General features: G+C 46.2%; 3 protein-coding genes across 7 annotated transcripts in view; 1 reads left to right on the top strand and 2 right to left on the bottom strand.

The window, feature by feature from the left end:
- Positions 1-777: 777 nt before the first annotated feature.
- Positions 778-16,167, bottom strand: LOC117192361 (FK506-binding protein 2-like). The gene is made up of 6 exons (XM_033397004.1): positions 16,143-16,167; positions 12,238-12,428; positions 4,507-4,568; positions 1,530-1,618; positions 1,282-1,469; positions 778-1,102 (listed from the first exon to the last, which is right to left on the bottom strand). Exons 2-6 carry the CDS (start codon positions 12,424-12,426, stop codon positions 923-925), a joined length of 708 nt encoding a protein of 235 aa, XP_033252895.1. The 5' UTR covers positions 12,427-12,428; positions 16,143-16,167; the 3' UTR covers positions 778-922.
- A 42-nt stretch (positions 16,168-16,209) lies between these two features.
- Positions 16,210-17,672, bottom strand: LOC108158020. Its single transcript, XM_033397003.1, has 2 exons — positions 17,653-17,672; positions 16,210-17,572 (listed from the first exon to the last, which is right to left on the bottom strand). Exons 1-2 carry the CDS (start codon positions 17,655-17,657, stop codon positions 16,231-16,233), a joined length of 1,347 nt encoding a protein of 448 aa, XP_033252894.1. The 5' UTR covers positions 17,658-17,672; the 3' UTR covers positions 16,210-16,230.
- Positions 17,673-18,314: 642 nt separating this feature from the next.
- The window catches only part of LOC117192360 (protein NDRG3-like), a 36,859-nt gene continuing 36,003 nt past the window's right edge, over positions 18,315-19,170 (top strand). For 3 of the 5 annotated variants that reach the window (XM_033396999.1, XM_033396998.1, XM_033396997.1), the window contains exon 1: positions 18,315-18,654. The gene's annotated coding sequence lies outside the window, so the exon portion shown is untranslated. The remainder of the gene's footprint in view (positions 18,655-19,170) is intronic. The other 2 variants (XM_033397001.1, XM_033397002.1) reach the window with 2 other exon arrangements.

Raw genomic sequence — 19,170 nt, 5'->3', positions numbered from 1 at the left:
TTAGGAGTGTGGATACCAAATTTGGATTCTCTAGCTTTTGTAGTCTCTGAGATCTAGGCGCTAATGTTTTACTCTAAGCAAAGCCGCCTATGCTACGTGTGTGTTAGAGAGAGACAGGGCGAGAAAAAATGAAATTGTTTTCTTGATTCTGGCTATAATCATTATTCGATCTGGTTCAGATTTTGCACTGTAGAAGATATGGTTATCCTCACCGATTCTGCGTTTTTGGTTTTATCGTATCTTTAAAAATGTGGATGCCACAGATTTTCGTTCTTTGTGGGGGCGGAAGTGGGCGGGGCGAAGTTTTGAAATATTTTTGTAGCAGTGACATATCACAGAAGTCTGGATCCAAAACATCGTTGCTCTAGCTCTTATAGTCTTTGAGCACTAGGCGCTGAAGGGGACGGACAGACGGACGGACGGACAGACGGACAGACGGACAGACGGACGGACGGACGGACGGACAGACAGACATGGCTGAATCGACTCGGCTATTGATGCTGATCAAGAATATATATACTTTATATCCATTTTCACCACAAATCTAATATACCCCAATACTCATTTTGAGTATCGGGTATAATGATGTTTTCTTCGCTCTGATTGTACACAATTAAAGCCTAGAACGGTGACAGGGGACTCGAGCAGACGGACAGAGCGAAATGGATGTATGTAGATGTACGCATGTATCTATATGCAGACTGCCATTGGGGAGGGGGGGGGGGGGGGGGGGGGGGGGGGGGGGGGGGGGGGGGTGGGGTCATCAGTCGAGTTTGATTGGATTGTGTACACCTGTGTTACTCTGTTTATTAGCGGGTGTATAACTGCTTATGTGTAGATTTACGTTTGTGTATGTGTAACTTAAGCACTCTTGTCCCTTCGTTGTCGCTGCACCTGTCGGATGAGAGGGTGGAGGAGCCCCCTACAGCTCGTCGTGCTTGGGCCCGGAGAACTCATCGTGCGAGATGTAGCCGTTCTTGTCCTTGTCCTCGTGCTGGAAGATCTCCTCCACCAGCTTATCGTTCTCGGCCAGCATGTTCTTCAGCTCGGACGAGTCCTGGCCCTCCACGGCCGTCATCTGCTTCTTCAGATACTCGCTCACCTACGGGATACAGTGAGAGGGATATAGTTCGGCGATTCCTTTCATAGTTGGAGGACAAAAGAAGAAGCTTTCTTTGGGGGTTAGTAACATTAGCGTATGGCCCAAACCCAACGGATATTTCATGAGTGTAGGAGACAGACATATCGTAATCAAAGTACGATCCATACATATTCGATTACCTCTTCGCGACTCAGCTGCTTGTAAAACTTCTCGTCGATCTCCTTGAACACGTTCGTGGTGGGCGGGGCATTGCCGATGTTGATCAGCTCCACGTCGAACAGGAGCGTGGCCTTGGGCGGGATCACATTGCCAGCTCCCTGATCGCCATAGCCCAGCCGTGGGGGGATCGTCAGCTTGCGCTTCTCCCCTTAAATACGGGAATTCCCATTAGACTCTGTTGAGACTGGATCTCTGTAGCCGCACTTACCCACGCACATGTTGAGCAGACCCTGGTCCCATCCCTTAATCACCTGTCCGGCGCCCAATTGGAATGTGAAGGGCTGGTCGCGGTCGAAGCTGAAAAGAAGATGCAGATTGTTAGACGCTTGTTAGCCGCAAAGTTTCAAGTGGGAAAGGGGATGCCCCCCGCCCTCGAACAGAGACAATTCATCATTTTTTCACGTCTCTTTTTCGATGGGAAGCAACTGGGTCGCTTTACAGTCTATAAAAAACATTTTTTTGATGGCTTCGCTAAGCGAGTTTACTTTAATTTGTGGAACGCATGAAGGGCTCTCTGACAGGGGGAGGGGGAGGGGGCTGCTTCCTGTTCAGGTATGCATGAGAATGTCGCCGCTTGAGCTTAATGTATGATGTGCGTGGCACAGTTGCAAGTTGAATTAGGCATCAGGCAGGGCCGTTGATGGTGATTATGATATATAGAAGTGGATAAAGCGGACTGCAGGCAGACAATCCTGTAAAATGTCACCGTTAAGATGCTGTAAAGCGAGTTTATAGGCCAGAGAAGGGGGCATGGCAGAGGGGAGATGTGTTGAAGCAGTCTATGAAGGATTATACTGCTCAGATCTTACCAGCTCCTGCTCCTGTCTCTTTTCCCCCTTCAATTAACATTGATCAAGCATATAAAGGAAAGGCAAATAAGCTTTTCTTTGGCAGTTATTGCCCCAAAAATCGCATAAATTAGCGAATAAAGTCGGAATACACACGGAATAAAGCCATTGAGCGGCGTGAGAAGAATCCGCGAAACGGAAAAGGAGCAGAACATACGAGGCGGGGGCACACACCACTGGGTTGGGGTCCATAAAATGTTTCACATATTACTAGAAATTCATGGAAAATAATGCAATAAAAATTCACAGCCACAGACAACGACCATCACCTGCAGGGCCCATCGGGTGGGATACGCAACGTAAAGGTGTCTTAGATGCCCATAATCTCCGAAAACAAACAGAACGAGGGGGAACGTTGTGAGTTGCTGCGGACACCGCAACTCTACGGTTATACCCGATACTAAGTCAGTATAACTCTCCTCCGGCAGACGCCGCTAATATTAAACGACACGACAAAGAGTGCGTGCGAGAGAGACAGAAAATCAGTCTGAGCGTCACGTCGGGCGCTGCCTAGCCACTGCAAATTGATTTGTTCCTATTGGCTATAAAAATGATCTGATCTGATCCAGATTCAGCAATCTGATAAATATGGTCATTATCTATGATTCTGCGTTTTCAGTTTTCTCGAATGTGCAATATTGTGGATGCAACAGATTTTCGTCTTTTGTGTGGGCGGAAGGGGGTGGGGCGAAATTTTGAGATACACGTTTTATAGTAAGATCTAACTGGAGTGCGAATACCAAATTTGGTTACTCTAGCCTTAATAGTCTCTGAGATTTTTGAATATCCCCAGATTTTCGTGCTTTGCGGGGGCGGAAGGGGTGTGGCGAAATTTTGAAAAAAACTCGTCTCGGTCCGATATATTAGGAGTGTGGATACCAAATTTGGTTGCTCTAGCTTTTGTAGTCTCTGAGAGAGAGAGGCAGGGCGAGAAAAAATGAAATTGTTTTCTTGATGCTGGCTATAATAATAGTGATACGATCCAATTCAGATTCCGCAGTCTTAAAGATATGGTCATTCTCTACAATTCAACGTTTTTGGTTTTCTCATATCTTTAAAATTGTGGATGTCACAGATTTTCGTCCTTTGTGGGGGCGGAAGTGGGCGGGGCGAAGTTTTGAAATATTTTTGTAGCAGTGACATATCACAGAAGTCTGGATCCAAAACATCGTTGCTCTAGCTCTGATAGTCTTTGAGCACTAGGCGCTGAAGGGGACGGACAGACGGACAGACGGACAGACGGACAGACGGACGGACGGACAGACAGACAGGGCTCAATCGACTCGGCTATTGATGCTGATCAAGCATATATATACTTTATGGGGTCGGAAACGATTCCTTCTGGACGTTACACACATCCGCTTTTACCACAAATCTAATATACCCCAATACTCACTTTGAGTATCGGGTATAAAAACATACATAGTCCCCACACCCCCCTGCCCAAAGAGAGAAGTACAAATTTTGCACGATTTTCTGCGTTTTTAGTTTTCTCGTATCGTCGAAATTGTGGATGCCACAGATTTTCGCCCTTTGTGAGGGCGGAAGTGGGCGGGGCAAAGTTTTGAAATATTCTTGTAGCAGTGACATATCACAGAAGTCTGGATCCAAAACATCGTTGCTCTCGCTCTGATAGTCTTTGAGCACTAGGCGCTGAAGGGGACGGACAGACGGACAGACGGACGGACGGACAGACGGACAGACAGACATGGCTCAATCGACTCGGCTATTGATGCTGATCAAGAATATATATACTTTATGGGGTCGGAAACGATTCCTTTTGGACGTTACACACATCCACTTTTACCACAAATCTAATATACCCCAATACTCATTTTGAGTATCGGGTATAAAAACGCAGAATCATAGATAATGACCATATCTATCAGATTGCTGAATCTGGATCAGATCAGTTCATTTTTATGGCCAATAGGAACAAATCAATTTGCAGTGGCTACGCAGCCCCCGACGTCACGCTCAGACTGATTTTCTGTCTCTCTCGCACGCACTCTTTGTCGTGTCGTTTAATATTAGCGGCGTCTGCCGGAGGAGAGCCATACAGACTTAGTATCGGGTATAACTGTAGAGTTGCGGTGTCCGCAGCAACTCACAACGTTCCCCCTCGTTATTCTTCGAAACTCAAAGATTGGCCTTGCTGCGTCAGCAGCTGATCCCCTCTCTCAAACTAAAACGCTCGATTGACGGCTCGACAGACTTACAAATTAACCGCATTTCTTTTTCGTTTCTCCCCAATAGAACAAGTGTGTTTTAGCCAATTGTCTTCATCGGCAGAACCGATTATTAAAATGACTTCGCTTTATGGTTTTATTTACTTACTGTTTCTTTTGTAGTGTTGCGGTCCATCGGCGAAAGCGCTTTCTCGATGCCAGCTGATAAATCTTCGTGAGGGATCAAGAGTTTTTTATTTATTTATTTTTTTTTTTTGTACCTGTATGTGTAAAATGGCACTTGCACTCACACTCGCCCCCCTCAAAATCCCCCTTACCCCTTTGCAGTGGAATTAATAGGTATGTTTTTTTTATACCCGATACTCAAAATGAGTATTGGGGTATATTAGATTTGTGGTAAAAGTGGATGTGTGTAACGTCCAGAAGGAATCGTTTCCGACCCCATAAAGTATATATATTCTTGATCAGCATCAATAGCCGAGTCGATTGAGCCCTGTCTGTCTGTCCGTCTGTCCGTCTGTCCGTCCGTCCGTCCGTCCGTCTGTCCGTCCCCTTCAGCGCCTAGTGCTCAAAGACTATAAGAGCTAGAGCAACGATGTTTTGGATCCAGACTTCTGTGATATGTCACTGCTACAAAAATATTTCAAAACTTTGCCCCGCCCACTTCCGCCCCCACAAAGGACGAAAATCTGTGGCATCCCCATTTTTAAAGATACGATAAAACCAAAAACGCAGAATCGTAGAGGATGACTATATGTTCTAGAGTGTAAGATCTCAACCAGATCGTATAATTATTACAGAATCAAGAAAACAATTTCATTCTTTCTCGCTCTGTCCCTCTCTAACACACAGGTTTCATGGTCTGTTTTGCCAATTGCAAAATATGAGTTCAAGGATCTCAGAACCTATAAGAGCCATAGCAACCAAATTTGGTATCCACACTCCTGTGATATCGGACCTTGACCGTTTCGTGTCCAAATTTCGCCACACCCCCTTCCGCTCCCGCAAAGGACGAAAATCTGGGGCATCCACAAATCTCAGAGACCATTAAGGCTAGAGTAACCAAATTTGGTATCCGCACTTCTGTTAGATCTCACTATAAAACGTATATCTCAGAATTGCGCCTCACCCCCTTCCGCTCCCACAAAGGACGAAAATCTGTTGCATCCACAATATTGCACATTCGAGAAAACTAAAAACGCAGAATCATAGATAATGACTATATCTATCAGATTGCTGAATCTGGATCAGATCGGATCATTTTTGTAGCCAAAAGCAAGATATCAATTTGCAGTGGCCGCGCAGCGCCCGACGTCACGCTCAGACTGATTTTCTGTCTCTCTCGCACGCACTCTTTGTCGTGTCGTTTAATATTAGCGGCGTCTGCCGGAGAAGAGCCATACTGACTAAGTATCGGGTATAAATGTAGAGTTGCGGTGTCCGCAGCAACTCACAACGTTCCCCCTCGTTTTTTTATCTTTAGCTTATTATAAATTCATTATTTTACTCATTTGCTCTACTTCCTCTTCCTATTCTTTTCTCCTTTCCTGTCCACTCGCACTCTCTCTCCTTCTGCGTTCGACCGAAAATTTGAGCCGATCCCGCTACCTTTCCGTTAACTCGCTCTGGCTTTTCGGTTTCGGTTCAACCACTGGAGTTCTATGACACTGCGGCACTGAGACGAAGGGTTCTTCCGTTTACAAAAAAGTTTGATCGAAAATTGGTTTTCGTTTTCTTTTGATCTGCTCGCGATACACGCGTGCTGCTTCCCAACGGCAACTGTCTCTTTCTTCAGCTAGTTAGGCCAGCCTTGGTCGAATTATTCTCGTCTCTGCTTCGCTCTAGCTTCCCCTTGTTTATGGTTCCCCTCTGCTTTGCATTCCCCTTGCCAGGTGCATTTATGTTGAAGCGGTGCTCTTTTTGCCTTGAGATTAAACTGAGATTCGGGTAGGCCAGCCTTAGCCGAATTATTATCGCCTCTGCTGCGCTCTAGGTTCCCCTTGTTTATGGTTCCCCTCTGCTGTTCCTTCCCCTTGCCAGGTGGATTTATGTTGAAGAGGTGCTCTTTGCCTTGAGATTTAACTGCGGCTGGGGTGCCAAACCTAAGGGGTAGCAAAAGTTCCGACTGCTTGAATACATGTACTGCTGCGGCGCTGCAAAGCTCTCCTCCACTTACCCGCGGGTCTGCCCCAATTTAGCAGTGGAATTTCTTTGCTGACTGCTTTTCTTTCTCTTTCTAGCAAGCTCGCGCACTTTTCCGAATCTAAGCAAAAATGTTCCTTTACTCTTCACACTTCACTTCAAACCGCTAGGTTGATCAACATACCTACTTCCTGAGCTTCACTAGAAGCTACCAGTTGGCTCAGTGTCCAAGACGAAAAAGAGCGAATGCTATTCTGCCTCGACACTCGGACCCTACTTTCTCTGCTCGACCCTTCAACTGTCAACTTCCATTACTCTCAGATACGATCCTTGACCTATAGGTGGCGCGTTTATTTTTCTTTTTCTTCCACCCCCAGTGCTGTTAGGACGCACAGATGTACCTGAATTTTGGTCTGCCAAGAATCCTATTCCCCGAGTGAATTTCCCCAAAGCTACAGGGCACTTTACAAACTCCAACTGCAGTTCTGGGTAGATCCCAATCCCCCACTCCCTCCTCGGACTGGGACGGACGGATGGACGGCCCCTGCACAGGTGTTTTTAAGCTGCTGGACAAACAGGCTGCCGTTGCAAATTCCGATGCCGATGCCGATGCTGGTGTTGCGTAAGGCCTGTCCAAAGTCAAACAGATATCATATGCATTTCGCAAGCGTTTTTCAGGTGTTTTCTGTGCGTTTTTCCCGCGTTAACCGAGCGCTTTTTCCAGCCTCTCTGCCGCTTGGGGCATGGGGCATGGAGGGAAGATATTGAAGGGATTTTGGGGTTTGTTTTTTGGTAGCGCCTTTATGGGCAGCGCATTATCATAAAGTCAAACAAGAAATGCCAACTCATTCATCCACTCCCTAAATAATTTAACAGTTTCGATTTCATTCTTTTGCCTGGCAATCCGTATCCGTATCTGTATATCTGTGTATCTGCGAGTCCCCCAACGCATCGAATAATTTAAAATGCAGCTGAATGGGCGCCCAAACATCCGTTTACCATTCGCTACCATCCTACGTGATTCCGCACCGCGGGGTTGCGTGCCGTCTGGGGTGGGTGGCAGGTGGCGCCTCCAAAATCATACCACGTCACTGCCACAGTCCTCAGACACATTCAATCCAATCAAATTGAATCCTTTTGCCATTTCCCCACGATGCTGGAGAGCGCTCCCCAGATGACCTCGTTTTATGTGTCCGTTCGGCAGGAAAAAAAAGTTATGAAATCAAATATGCAACCGCAATTCCTTGGACTTCCTTGCCTGCCTCCCCTCCACAAAGACAAGTTGCGATTAAAGTGCAGCCAAGGACAAGGACCTCAGGAGGACTGCTCTCAGAGATCTGGGCGTCCACTACGGTCAATGTGCGAACAATTCACACAAAAAGTTTGAACAAGTTTGTGCCGCCGCCTCGAAACACAATTGCCGTCACGAGAGCGAGAGCGAGAGAGAGAGACACAGAAATTAATGCCCCCCACAGATGGTGGCACGTTCCACGAACCCTTCCTAGCCGCCAGCCCCGCTCAGAGCAGTCCCGAAAAACTGCTGTAAATTCTGGAAAATAAAAATTGCAACTGTTGAAGCTCATTAATTATTTAAACTATCTACAAATGTGCCCGACGTCTGAGTCTCGCAATGGGGAAAACCCATATATTGTGTATTCCGTGGCAGGCTGGCCATAAAAGTCTGGCCTGCCGCTGCAGCAGCAGCAGCAGCCGATTGCTGCCACATGGTAATGAGCTTTAGATTTACTAGTGGCAACTCTGGGTCTCGCAGCCAGCCAGGGTTGTAGCGCTTCATAAATGATTTTTTCTATCTCTTCCTGCTACCAGAATTGGTGTCAAGGTGTCCGGCTTCTCTCCGGCGGCCACTTGCCAGCAGCACCCTCTCCCCCCATACCCCCCCTGTTACACCTACCGCTCCATCCCCTCCTCTGGGGGACACTCAAGGTTGTCTTTGGTGTTATTGAAGGCGGCCAAGAGTAAACGGAAACTTTCACTTTGATGCATTTTCTGCTTGCTGCCTGTTTCTTGCGTTTATTTACGCACTCTGCTTTTGCCACAGCACAACACAGAGCGGTGGCGTGGCAGGGGCGTGCCTCGCTGCCTGCACTTGCCACATACAAATCATGGCAGCCAAAAAGCGACAACATCACAAGTTATGGCCCGTTGCTTCAGGTAACTGACTTCTACTCTTGTCCTCTCTCTCTCTCTCTCTATCTCTCTCTCTCTCTCACATTGTATCTCTCTGTATCTCTTCCTTGCTCAGACTCTTGGCCACTTTTTAGTGACGTTGTCAACAAACTTGTTTCTACGTCTTCCCATCCAGCGAAAGGAGAGCAGCTGTCTGTCTTTTTTAAAGCCTCTAAGGATTGACCTTCTGCGAAAGAGAAAACCTGATACTTTTTAAGAGGAATATTAGCTATCAAAAATTCCAAAATAATCTCCAAAACTATGGGCATGTTTTACAATCGTATAAGGTAAGAATTCTGTTAAAATTTAAGGCCTAAAATTATTGTAATTTAAATCAAATATTTCCCTTCAAATTTCTTTTCTTACTCCCTTTGCAAACTTTCACTCTGAAAACTAGCCATCAATTCACCATTTTTATAAAATTTTATATATAAAGATGTGATATAACTCGTAATGCCCTATAAGGGTACTACCTCGTTGACCATAACTTGGCTATAGGGGATTTTCACATTTAAATTTATGTAATAATACAAAATCCATTGGAAAAGTGATACTTTATTGGTAGCTGTGGACGGTTATAGATCGAGTTTTTAGGTGTTTAAGGGTATATATTTTCCCTATAACCGGATTTTCGTATAGGACTATTTTCCCTATCCTTTCCCAATCGATCCCCTCAACTATTTCTGCACTTCGATATATCCAACCATTTCGTTTGGTTTCTTTTCTATTATTTTCAAAATAGTACATCCTTTTACCCCGTTTCATAGGGTATGGACATGGATCCCTTTTGGATGTCCGTATTTAATTTTTAGCAAGTTTTTGTTGCTCTTTGCAAAATGTTTGGCCCCTTGAAGCTCAAGTAACAAATCAATTTCCCCAAGAACAATGACAACGAACTGAGAGGCTGAGTGGGGCACGTTGCACATAAGAAACTTGTATGGGGCACGGCACGGCGCACACAAAACACAACACATACATATATCATAAAAGAGTGGAGGGAGGAGGCGGACAGAGGCAGGCAGTAGTCATGTTTCGTGTCAGGATGATTAGAATATAGCGCGCAAGTAGGCTAAATAATTTATGCGGCCAAATGAAGGTTTGCGGGTCAAAAGTGGAGCCCAACTTGTGGCAAGAGTCACCCCGAGGGGGGGAGGGAGTAGAAGCGGCAGCAGGAGTACTCCATTGACAAACTGTGGCCGCACGTGACATGGCTATGGCGCTGACAGGTAGACTCCACCGATGGTACTTCCATTGCTTCTTCTTTTGGCGGAGACAATGAATAGAAGAGCCGGAGACGGGCACGTGACGGGTCTCTCTTCTGCCCGTCCTGCTCATTATTGAATTAGTTGTGGAAACGAGAGCCTTTTTTAATTGTCCGAAAAGTAAGGCAGGTGCCTCCCCGCCTCGCACTGTACGAGAAATGGTTTGTAATCCTTTTTATAAGCATCCAGGCACGTATGCAATTGAAGCATCTCCTGCCATTATTTCTCCCGGAATGTGTGCTTAGGACAATTCCCATTTTGATTGGCATTTCAATGGGCATTCCCCCAATCGAAGGACTTATCAAAAGCACAAGAAAATGATTCTTTCTGGTGTATCTCTTGCCTTCGCTTAAGCCTTTCCTCAGCTCCGGCTCGTCTCCGGGTAAAAGCTTAATTATCTCCAGAAAAATGGAGCTGGAGCCTGCTTTCAGGCACCTAATTTCCGTTGCAGTCTCATGGTTCGAAAGGAAGACAAGCCGTTTGCAGCCAGAGGCAGTGGCTGAAAAGAGATTTTTGCATAGCAACAAAAGAAAACTCTTTGCGAGGGGCGGGTAAGCAGCAGGGAGCCGCAGCTTGACATCCTTGACTGCACTTGACTGCCAAAGTGCCTTGTAATACCCTCGAGAAGGGTATTGTGATTATGTCTGGGTGTTTGCAAGGCCTCGAAGTGCTTGAAGTGTTTTCGAGCAGAAGTGCTGATATATTGTAGTTTCAAGCTGAAAGATATACATGTTGTTGAGTGTAGAGTATCCCAGTCTTCCTTCTCTCTTGTTTATTGCTTTGACTTTTCGACGGCAGGGGCAGCATTCAAGCCGCAGCAACAAGTGGCAGACGGAATCTGGCATGGGCCAGTAGATGCACTCTGATTAAGTTAGTTAGTTGGCCTGCTCCGACTCCGACTTCGGCTCCGACTCCCACTCTCACTCAGGGGCGGGGGCAGGCCTGTGACTTTGGCACGCAAAATTTAACAGCAATTGCAAAACTTTCAACAGAGTCTCTCATATAATTTGCCAATCAGTGTGCAACCAAAAGACAAGGTAAGCCCAAAACCAAAGGACAACTTTCGGCTCCAACGAGTGGCAGGACGAGCAGGAGCCACTCCTCTGGCTGGACATGTGACATGAAACGTTTTCGGGCTTTTAGCATATGGCCAGGCCTGGAACGATTACGAAATCATTTCCTTTATGAGAGACACAATTTTCTGGTCATAAAATGAAATCAAAATTTGATAAGCCAAAAGATAACGAGAGGACCGTAAGGTAAACAGAAAGAGAAAGGGTGGCCGGCTTATGCTAAATTTATACATGGTACATATTCGTATATGAATGTTCATATATCAGGTGTGCTAATCGCGATTCAATGGGTTATCTCCACACAGCTGCTATCGATGGGGAATGCTGATGATAAACGAAATTTTAGCGCTTGCCAAAATGATTACACGCCTCCAAAAGATTCCCCCAGTGCACTGGTAGGAAAAGCACATGTACCTCTCGTATTACACTTTTTTGAGAGATTTTTCAGCTTTAATTGGTTACTCGGCTCTTTGTTGGAGGGAAACTGAGTGTAGCATGGGGCTGGGTTCATGTTTTAATGAAGCGGACAGCACACAGGATTTATTAGTGTCGTTTAAGGGTTAAAAATGATATGAGAGAACCATACTGGAACCATCTCGCTTCATTCATGGAAGTTGGTGCTGGAAAATGAAGTGTAAGTGGGAAATGCAGTAGAGATCATTGAATTTAAAGGAAAACACAAAAGATAGCTTGGAAATCTTCGAGTACTTGAAGAGCTTTGAATAAATATATGCCCCGGTGTGGTAAACACCCACTCTCACACCCCCCGTGCCACGATAGGAGCTGATTTCTTTGCTTTATGAGGGCCACGTCAACGACGCACACCCGACGGAAGCCGAAACAAAAACAAAGCATACACAAAAACCAAAGATAATGGGTAGGGCGGTGCCTGTGCTGGGGCATGGGGCTGGGGCATTCAGGCATGTAAAATGCAACAGCAACAAGAACAACAATGCAACAATGAGATCGCTTATCAGTTGGCGTCTAATTTACGACAATGAGCCGCCGTGACGACAGACGCCTATGGATGCCTATGCACCGCAGTACATGCCCCAACCCCCCACAATTTAGATCCCCATTCAGAGAGTGTGTCCGTGTTAATCTCGGATGTGTGTGTGCTATGGAGATTACGGCAGCAATCAGCTTTAAACATTGTCCAGCCCATGGCTAACCCCTGACCCTGTAGGAAACCTTTTTAAAGAGAAAGAACTCCCCCTCGAATCGAACTTCTTGCCATGCGGCCTGCAGGGTGCCAGTGTAGTGCATCGTGAGGGAGTCTCCGCTCTTGGACTTCTGCTCGCACACCTCCGGGGTGCTGACCACCTCCACCTTGAGGTCCTCGGCGCGGACGAGGCTGCTGCTTGCCAGCAGAAGGCACGACAAAACGAGAGTGGACTTCAACATGGCTGCAAAGTAAACAGAGAGATGGGGGAAAGCTCGATTAACCAAAAATACGGCCTTGATTTGAGCAAGTGGAAGCTAGAGGAGGGACACTGTTCCTCCAGTGTTTGTGACACTGCAATACACAGTTGAGAATGAATCATTTCTGAGTAGATAAACCTCTTGAATGCCCGATTAACCTTGTAGATAGAGTGGATAGAGCAGATAGAGGATGGTTGCAGCCAAGTCTCACATTGAGTTAGGGAAAGCCTAATAAAAGCTAACCCCTTACATCCTGTATATACTGATCACCAGATAAGCCCTGAAGTAATGAGCACCATCTTTTCCAAGTCCAGATCCATCAACACTATTATCTTTTGCCTTTAGCTCTCCATCACCATCACCTTCCACTGATATTTAATGATGAATGTTGCGTAAACGCGATAAATGTTGGATTTAAACCAATTACCCAAAAAGGTGCAATGGTTCTGCTTAACAGTGTAAAGTTGAAATTGAAATGAAGAGTGTAAGAGGTGTAAGAGGGGCAAGAGAGGACGGAGGCGATTGTGAATGGGATGTGAAGAGCAGAATTTAGTCATTATGCAAATGTGCAATTCATTTTTTTTGCTTGTGGCGAGGGGAAGAGCCGACTCTGCCAGCTTCGGCCATCTGCTGGACTGGCCGACCCCGACCGTATGATGGGGGGGATTATGCAAGCCGAAGCCGAAAGTTATTGCGCGTATTATTGCGGACATGGCGTATGCGTAATGTCCGCACAGGGTGACCACAGCAATTGGGAATTTCAGAGAGCTAGTAGCCGCACACGTAGGTGTTCCGTTCGCCAATGAAAGTTGCGGCATGAAAGCGCGTAGGTCGAACGGTCGAATGGTCGAATGGTCGGTCGAAAGCCCTGGCAGATGAGACAATGCTAAAAATGATTTGCAATACATTAATTTCTCAACAAAAAAAGAGTAGACGCCTTCATATGGCTGGCAGGGGGGAAACTTTCACTGGATAGAAAGGCAATGGAGTCGTCAGATCGAGAGTGCCTTCAATTACGTGATATCGACATTAGCATCTTTTGGACTATGTAGAGGAAAAATTTAAGGGGAGGCATTCCCGGAGATTGCTCTTCCCCTCTCGTTGAGTGGCTGGAGGCCTGACCTTTATATCAAAACTGCTTTTTCTGCCCGTGACTCTTTTAAAAGCCAAATAAAATAAAATCCCCCAACTGTCGCCACATCTCTCTCTATCTCTCCAACGATCTTTATGTTTGGTTTCATCCTCACACAGGTCCCCCACTCAGAGGAGATCTTGCGGCCGCTCGTGCACCGCCTTGGCCTTCCCCTTGCTATAAAATACCTTGCTCCGTCTCTTTTTCTTTCTTTCTGTGTGTTGTGTGTGCTGGTACCCAAAAAACCTGTTGGGGGCGGACTGCAGCTTCTTCTTTTCTTTTTCTGTTTATGTCTGATATTTGTCTGCTCTTTTTGTTGGTATTTCTTGTTGTTGTTGTTGTTGGTGGTGGTGGTGGTGTACGACAGTTCAGTGAACCACTGCAGTGTACGGTTGGCTCCAAATCTGGGACTCAATTTGCAGCCTACCGCTAAATGAATGGCTTGGGGCTGGAACACTGCGGGAAAACTCTGACCAAGCTCTGACCACGTCATGACTTTTCCACTTCCCTTCCCAAACGCTAATTGTTCATATACGATCTCAAGATCGGGGACAACAAATAAACCGATCGTGATTGAGCTACGAAGTAAACGGAAATACCGCCCGGCAACATCTTTTTCTTTATGATTCGAGCGATAAGCTCTCGCTTTCCTCTCTCGCACGATCACTGCTCTGCTCTCTCTGTCTCTCTTCTCTCTTTCACGACGGCTCGCACGCGTGTGGTCGTGGTCTGAATATGAATGAAAGAGACGACTGCAGGCAAAGTACACGCTTTCTTTTCATTTCGCCACTGAATGAACAAATTTCACTACAAATTTACGCTAGCCAAGCACACAGATTGGATGATATACCTTTTGGGTGTTTTCTACAGATAGATATCACTGGGATACTTGGATATCGGAGGAGAGGGCGCGGCTGAGGATGATCGAGTGGAGACACAAGCACAGAAACACGCGGGCAACAGTGGCGGCGGAGGAAGAGAACTGGTGCGTTCGACTCTCGAGAGGCAACTGCTGGAAATGTGGTCGGTCGCGGCGGTTTACTATAACGGAGAGTTAGTGCTAGCGATCAGCGGATTCACTAAAATATCATGCTGCTCAGGGTACACCAACAAAAAGGTGAGGTCATGCTCCAGGTAGCAAAAGTTGTGCGCTCTCTCCCACGGCGAGAGTCTGCTCGCCAGACCCTCTTGTTGGTGCACTCTGCTGGCACTCTCTCTCTCTCCCCATGTTCACACAGTTTGAGCGACAGCACTTGTCCACGTAATCAAATTACTCGCGCAACCCAGGAGCGGTTCACGCTGATAAAGTGGCAGAGGGTCTGAGCCGTTCAGTTCCGTTCCGCTTTCTGGTGATTATTATCACTTGCCACAAGAATTATGTGTAGTTTTTTTCAACTTTATTTGTAATTTATGTTAATAGTTGTTGTTGTCCAATGTAGTTTATATCGTCACAGTTGTCATAAATTTACAACTCCTAAAAAAGTTTTCATGGTTTTTAAGTTATAAAAAGTTTAAGGAATATATAGTATACCAATAATTGACAAACTTCATTGTTTGTTCAATGGAATATATTTAAATAATAATATTCATTATTTTATCAATGGCATTTTACGATTGTTTAATTCTTAAAGATTAATTAGCAACACTTACAGGCAAAATGATAAGACTAATTGGAATTATCCAAACAATTAGACAGAAACTAAATTTAATATTCAATATTTTTGTAGTTTAGCTTCAAAAAAGTTAACCAAAAAATAGATTTCGAAAATCAACAGAATCTGGAGAGCACACAACCTGCTCGCAAAAGTTTTCAAATGTTGACTGAAGGATGCTACGGAAAAAAACAAAGGGCTTACAGTTATAAACATGTTGCATGCAACACTCGTGCTTTAGCAGTTGCTAAACATAATGATATGCTCCTCCTCCCTTGAAGCAAAGCGCAGGCGCCCTTCTTTCGGGGTGGAGATACACTTAAATGGTATTTCCTAGGCTTACGAGGTATTGCAGTTAGTAGAAAAGCTTTTCCACAAGTAGAATACGTTTCTGATGGCTTAAAACGAGATTTTATTAAATTTCTGTCGTGTTAACGAGCCCCAGTCATTCTGTTCCGTTTCAGATAAGTATCCTCAGCTATTGCCCGCTTAGTACAGATATCAGAAATAGTATGAGCTCAGAGTATTCTACACAATCTACATGGGCACTCCTCTGAATGCGAATTTGTCACCCTTGGATCATGTTACGCCCCACTGAGCCCCGTCCAGCGATATCGAGTCTTGCCCCAAGATTGTGGGGCCCCAAATCGAATAAAACAATTGAATAAAATTGAACAAATTAATTGGAAATCAGTTGGAATCAGTGTCACTCTCAGCGCGGCCGTGTGGTGGTCCAGAAAATGTTGCAGGAGCTACGGAATAACTCAGATTTGGGGAGCCATTCCCTGGGCTTTGCCCTGAAGAGTCGAAACGATCGGTTCGTGGTGGAGCCCATCGGGGGCATAGTGAATCCTGCCTATGAGCCCGACCAATTGGCCAATCAAAGTGGCGAGTATAAACCAAAGCTTACTCACTTGGGTAATTTTCTTAGTTTTCAATATTATCAGCGCTCTCTAGGCCTACTTAGATTATAAGCAGCTGCTTATAGGAGTCTGTCAGAAACTAGAATCCTTTGGTGTACACGGTCTTGGGTTTCTTGGCAGGCGTTGGATTAGGCTTGGGTTCGAACTGTGGTATTGTCGTTTCCTCGAAATCGTGCTCGATGATTGTTGACTCCCCAGGGCCTAGAATGGAGTATCGTCGCTGGCTGGAACTGGGCCCCAGGGTGTCCGCATACGTTTCCTTCTTGGGGCTGACCAGAACATCGGGGTCTTCAATTGAAATCGACTCGATGAGGGTGTAGTCCGCAGTTGTGACCCCATAGCTTTTAGGCAGGTTTGTGCCGGGCACTAGGGGAGAGTCGTCGTCTTCCGTCGGTGGGGACTCCGGCTTGAGCTGATTCAGCCAGTCGTCCATGCGGTCTTTAGTCTCCGTCTTCTCTTCCTTCAGCTGCTCGTTGATCATGCTGGCATACACGTCCCGTGTGTGGTCGTAGTCGTCCATGTCCCACACACTCAGGAGGCGGGTGCTCAACATGTCCGTGTACCTGGACAGCTTGTAGGCGGACTTCTGCCAGGGTCCACGGCTGACTTCCTTCGCTTTCTTCTTTACGTCCGCTTTGAGCGGTTCTGGAGATCCAGCTGCTACTGGATCAGCATTCTCCTTTGAAGTGTTTGTCTCCTGGGATGCGGTGATCTCTTCCTGCGACTCGACCAGGCCGTACTCGAGGGTGATTTCCTCGGGCTTCTCTTCTTCCATTGAAGCACGCCGTGCTTCCGCCTTGATGATGTCCCTTAGAATGGGAGTAGACTGCACCTCGGTGCACCTTAGTGGCTGCGGCTTTACGCACTGGTTGACCTTGTAGCCGTAGTAGCTGATGGCCGGTATGTTGTGGAGACCCGTGCGATACTCCTTGTACTCCGCCTTGTTGCGTACCGTCAGCCGCTGGCTGAATACATCCCCGATGCTGTTGGAGGTCAGCAGCTGGGCAAAGTCATGATCGGGATTCTCCTTCTCCAGCTTGTCAAAGCGCAGCCCCGTGACGCAAGCCTTGACTCGCTCCGGAAGATCCGCGTACACATCAACGTAGCCCTGCAGTCGGGCATCGATCAGCCCCTCCTCCATCGTGAGGGGTTTGTATGGAATCGTGGGGGAAGACATTTCCTCCACGCTTTGGGCCAGTGCTCCATTCAGCTCGCAGATGCGCTGATCGCTGGGTAGAAGGCTGCTCATGGCAACGTACTCGCTGCCGTCGTGGATGCATGTGTCCATGAAGGTGGGCGGGTAGGTCATCTGGTAGGTCCAGGTGAGCACGGCGCGGTCGGAGACCCTCTTGCCCAGACAGCGCATGTCGAGGCAGTGGAGCTTGTGGTTACTGGCCACATACAGCAGGTTGGGATTGGCGCTGCGTGCGAGGCAGGATTCTCTAATTTAATCGGGTTTATGGAAACAAATAAATCAAATCGACCGCAAAAGTTTGTTTACCACATGGTGTCTTCTTCAGTGTGACCCTCAGAATATACCAAAATTACCGTCTCATTTTAAATATAAACCGTAAATATACCTAGTCCTCTTCTTTGGTATTTTGACATTCACGCAGGCACAGGGACTTTATTCCGAAGTTCTGTCGCCTATCGCAAAAAAAATACCCATACTGCGTATCTAGGAAACATTCAACTAAAAAACAGTTCAGAAATTCGCGAAAAATACCCATATTGTACGTTTATATTGCACTCTAGAAATATGTTGTTAATATGTAGCAAATGTAAAGTTACGTGTAGTTACAATGTAAAAACATACCTTTTTTACATCGGTATATTTCTGAGGGACAGACGGTCGCACTGATGCTCATACATGAGACGGGAAAGCGTAATTTTAAATGGGCCATAGAAAATGGTATGGACAGAAGAAAGAAACAGACCAGGCAAATGTCAAGGCTCGTACGAACCCCACCTCGATGAACAATACTCTATGGAGATAAATTGAATGTTGACTCCATGGTATATTAAGCAAATGGGGTGGATTTACCTAGCATGCGATGCATTTTCAGGCCTGTTTTGCCCACTGTCCATACCCTCTTTTCCACAGCAGTTTCCCAGATAAATACAATTCAATTTACGAATTAAGTGTGAAGTTTGTGAGAACGCGAACGGTTGCCTGCTGCCTGCTTGTGAGTGGAAGCGAGTGCGCGAACAAAAAGGGCGAAACGCGAACGCGAATAGAAAAGGAGCAGAATTACACAAGTTGGAAAAACGTTTTTGAGACCGAATATTGATTTTTTCATAGAATCAGTCGCGCGGTTGTTGCCGTTGTCCGTTTCTGTGGAAAGATCAGTGCTGTGATAGATAACAGTAAAGAAAAGCAATTGAAAAGCGTGCAGTAGTTGCCCACTCCACTGCTAGTCCCAAAGTCGACCCATTTCTGCCAGGAGGAGAGACACCAACACCCCCACGCACACACAAAAAGACACACGGCCCACGACGTCAGGTGAGTTTTGATGTCCACTAGCACTCTTCTATACCCACTCCCCAGCACACTCTCTCCCCCACTCCCTCAAACCCAAACACACACCTGCACAGCAGGCACGATAAACACACATACACATGCAAAACCAGACAAAACAAATGCAGAATGCAGCGAAAGAGCAGCAAAAGTAACTTCATTTGATCATCCCCATTTCTTACGCTGCCCTCTGCTCTCTGCCTAGTGCATTTGTTTTGTTGCAACTCTCCCACAACTACTACTCTCGCTCTCCATATTCACCCGCCCGTCTCTCGTTCTTGTCTTTCTCTCTCAAGTCTACAAACTCTTGCGCTCGCCCCCATTAAAACACGCTGCATCATCCAAACTTTATCATTTGCATCCATGTATGTATGTGTAATTACTTTTTCTCTTTCTGTCTCTGTCTCTCTATTTCTCTGTTTCTCTTTCCAATTAGCACAACTGTATTTTGCACTGCTTCTTCTGCTTGCCTGTTCCTCCTTCTCCTGCTGTAGTTAACAG

Source organism: Drosophila miranda (genome assembly GCF_003369915.1).
Source record: "Drosophila miranda strain MSH22 chromosome Y unlocalized genomic scaffold, D.miranda_PacBio2.1 Contig_Y2_pilon, whole genome shotgun sequence".
Taxonomy (NCBI): domain Eukaryota; kingdom Metazoa; phylum Arthropoda; class Insecta; order Diptera; family Drosophilidae; genus Drosophila; species Drosophila miranda.
This window is presented reverse-complemented; position numbering and strand designations above follow the sequence as displayed.

Excerpts from the sequence above, each read along its gene's own strand:
- LOC117192361 (XM_033397004.1), bottom strand. The coding sequence starts at position 12,426 with ATGTTGAAGTCCACTCTCGTTTTGTCGTGCCTTCTGCTGGCAAGCAGC. Across the intron at positions 4,569-12,237 it reads GGCAAGAAGTTCGATTCGAG|ATTTATCAGCTGGCATCGAG; the intron begins GGGGAGTTCTTT and ends TCCCTCACGAAG. Across the intron at positions 1,470-1,529 it reads TCTGCTCAACATGTGCGTGG|GGGAGAAGCGCAAGCTGACG; the intron begins GTAAGTGCGGCT and ends CCCGTATTTAAG.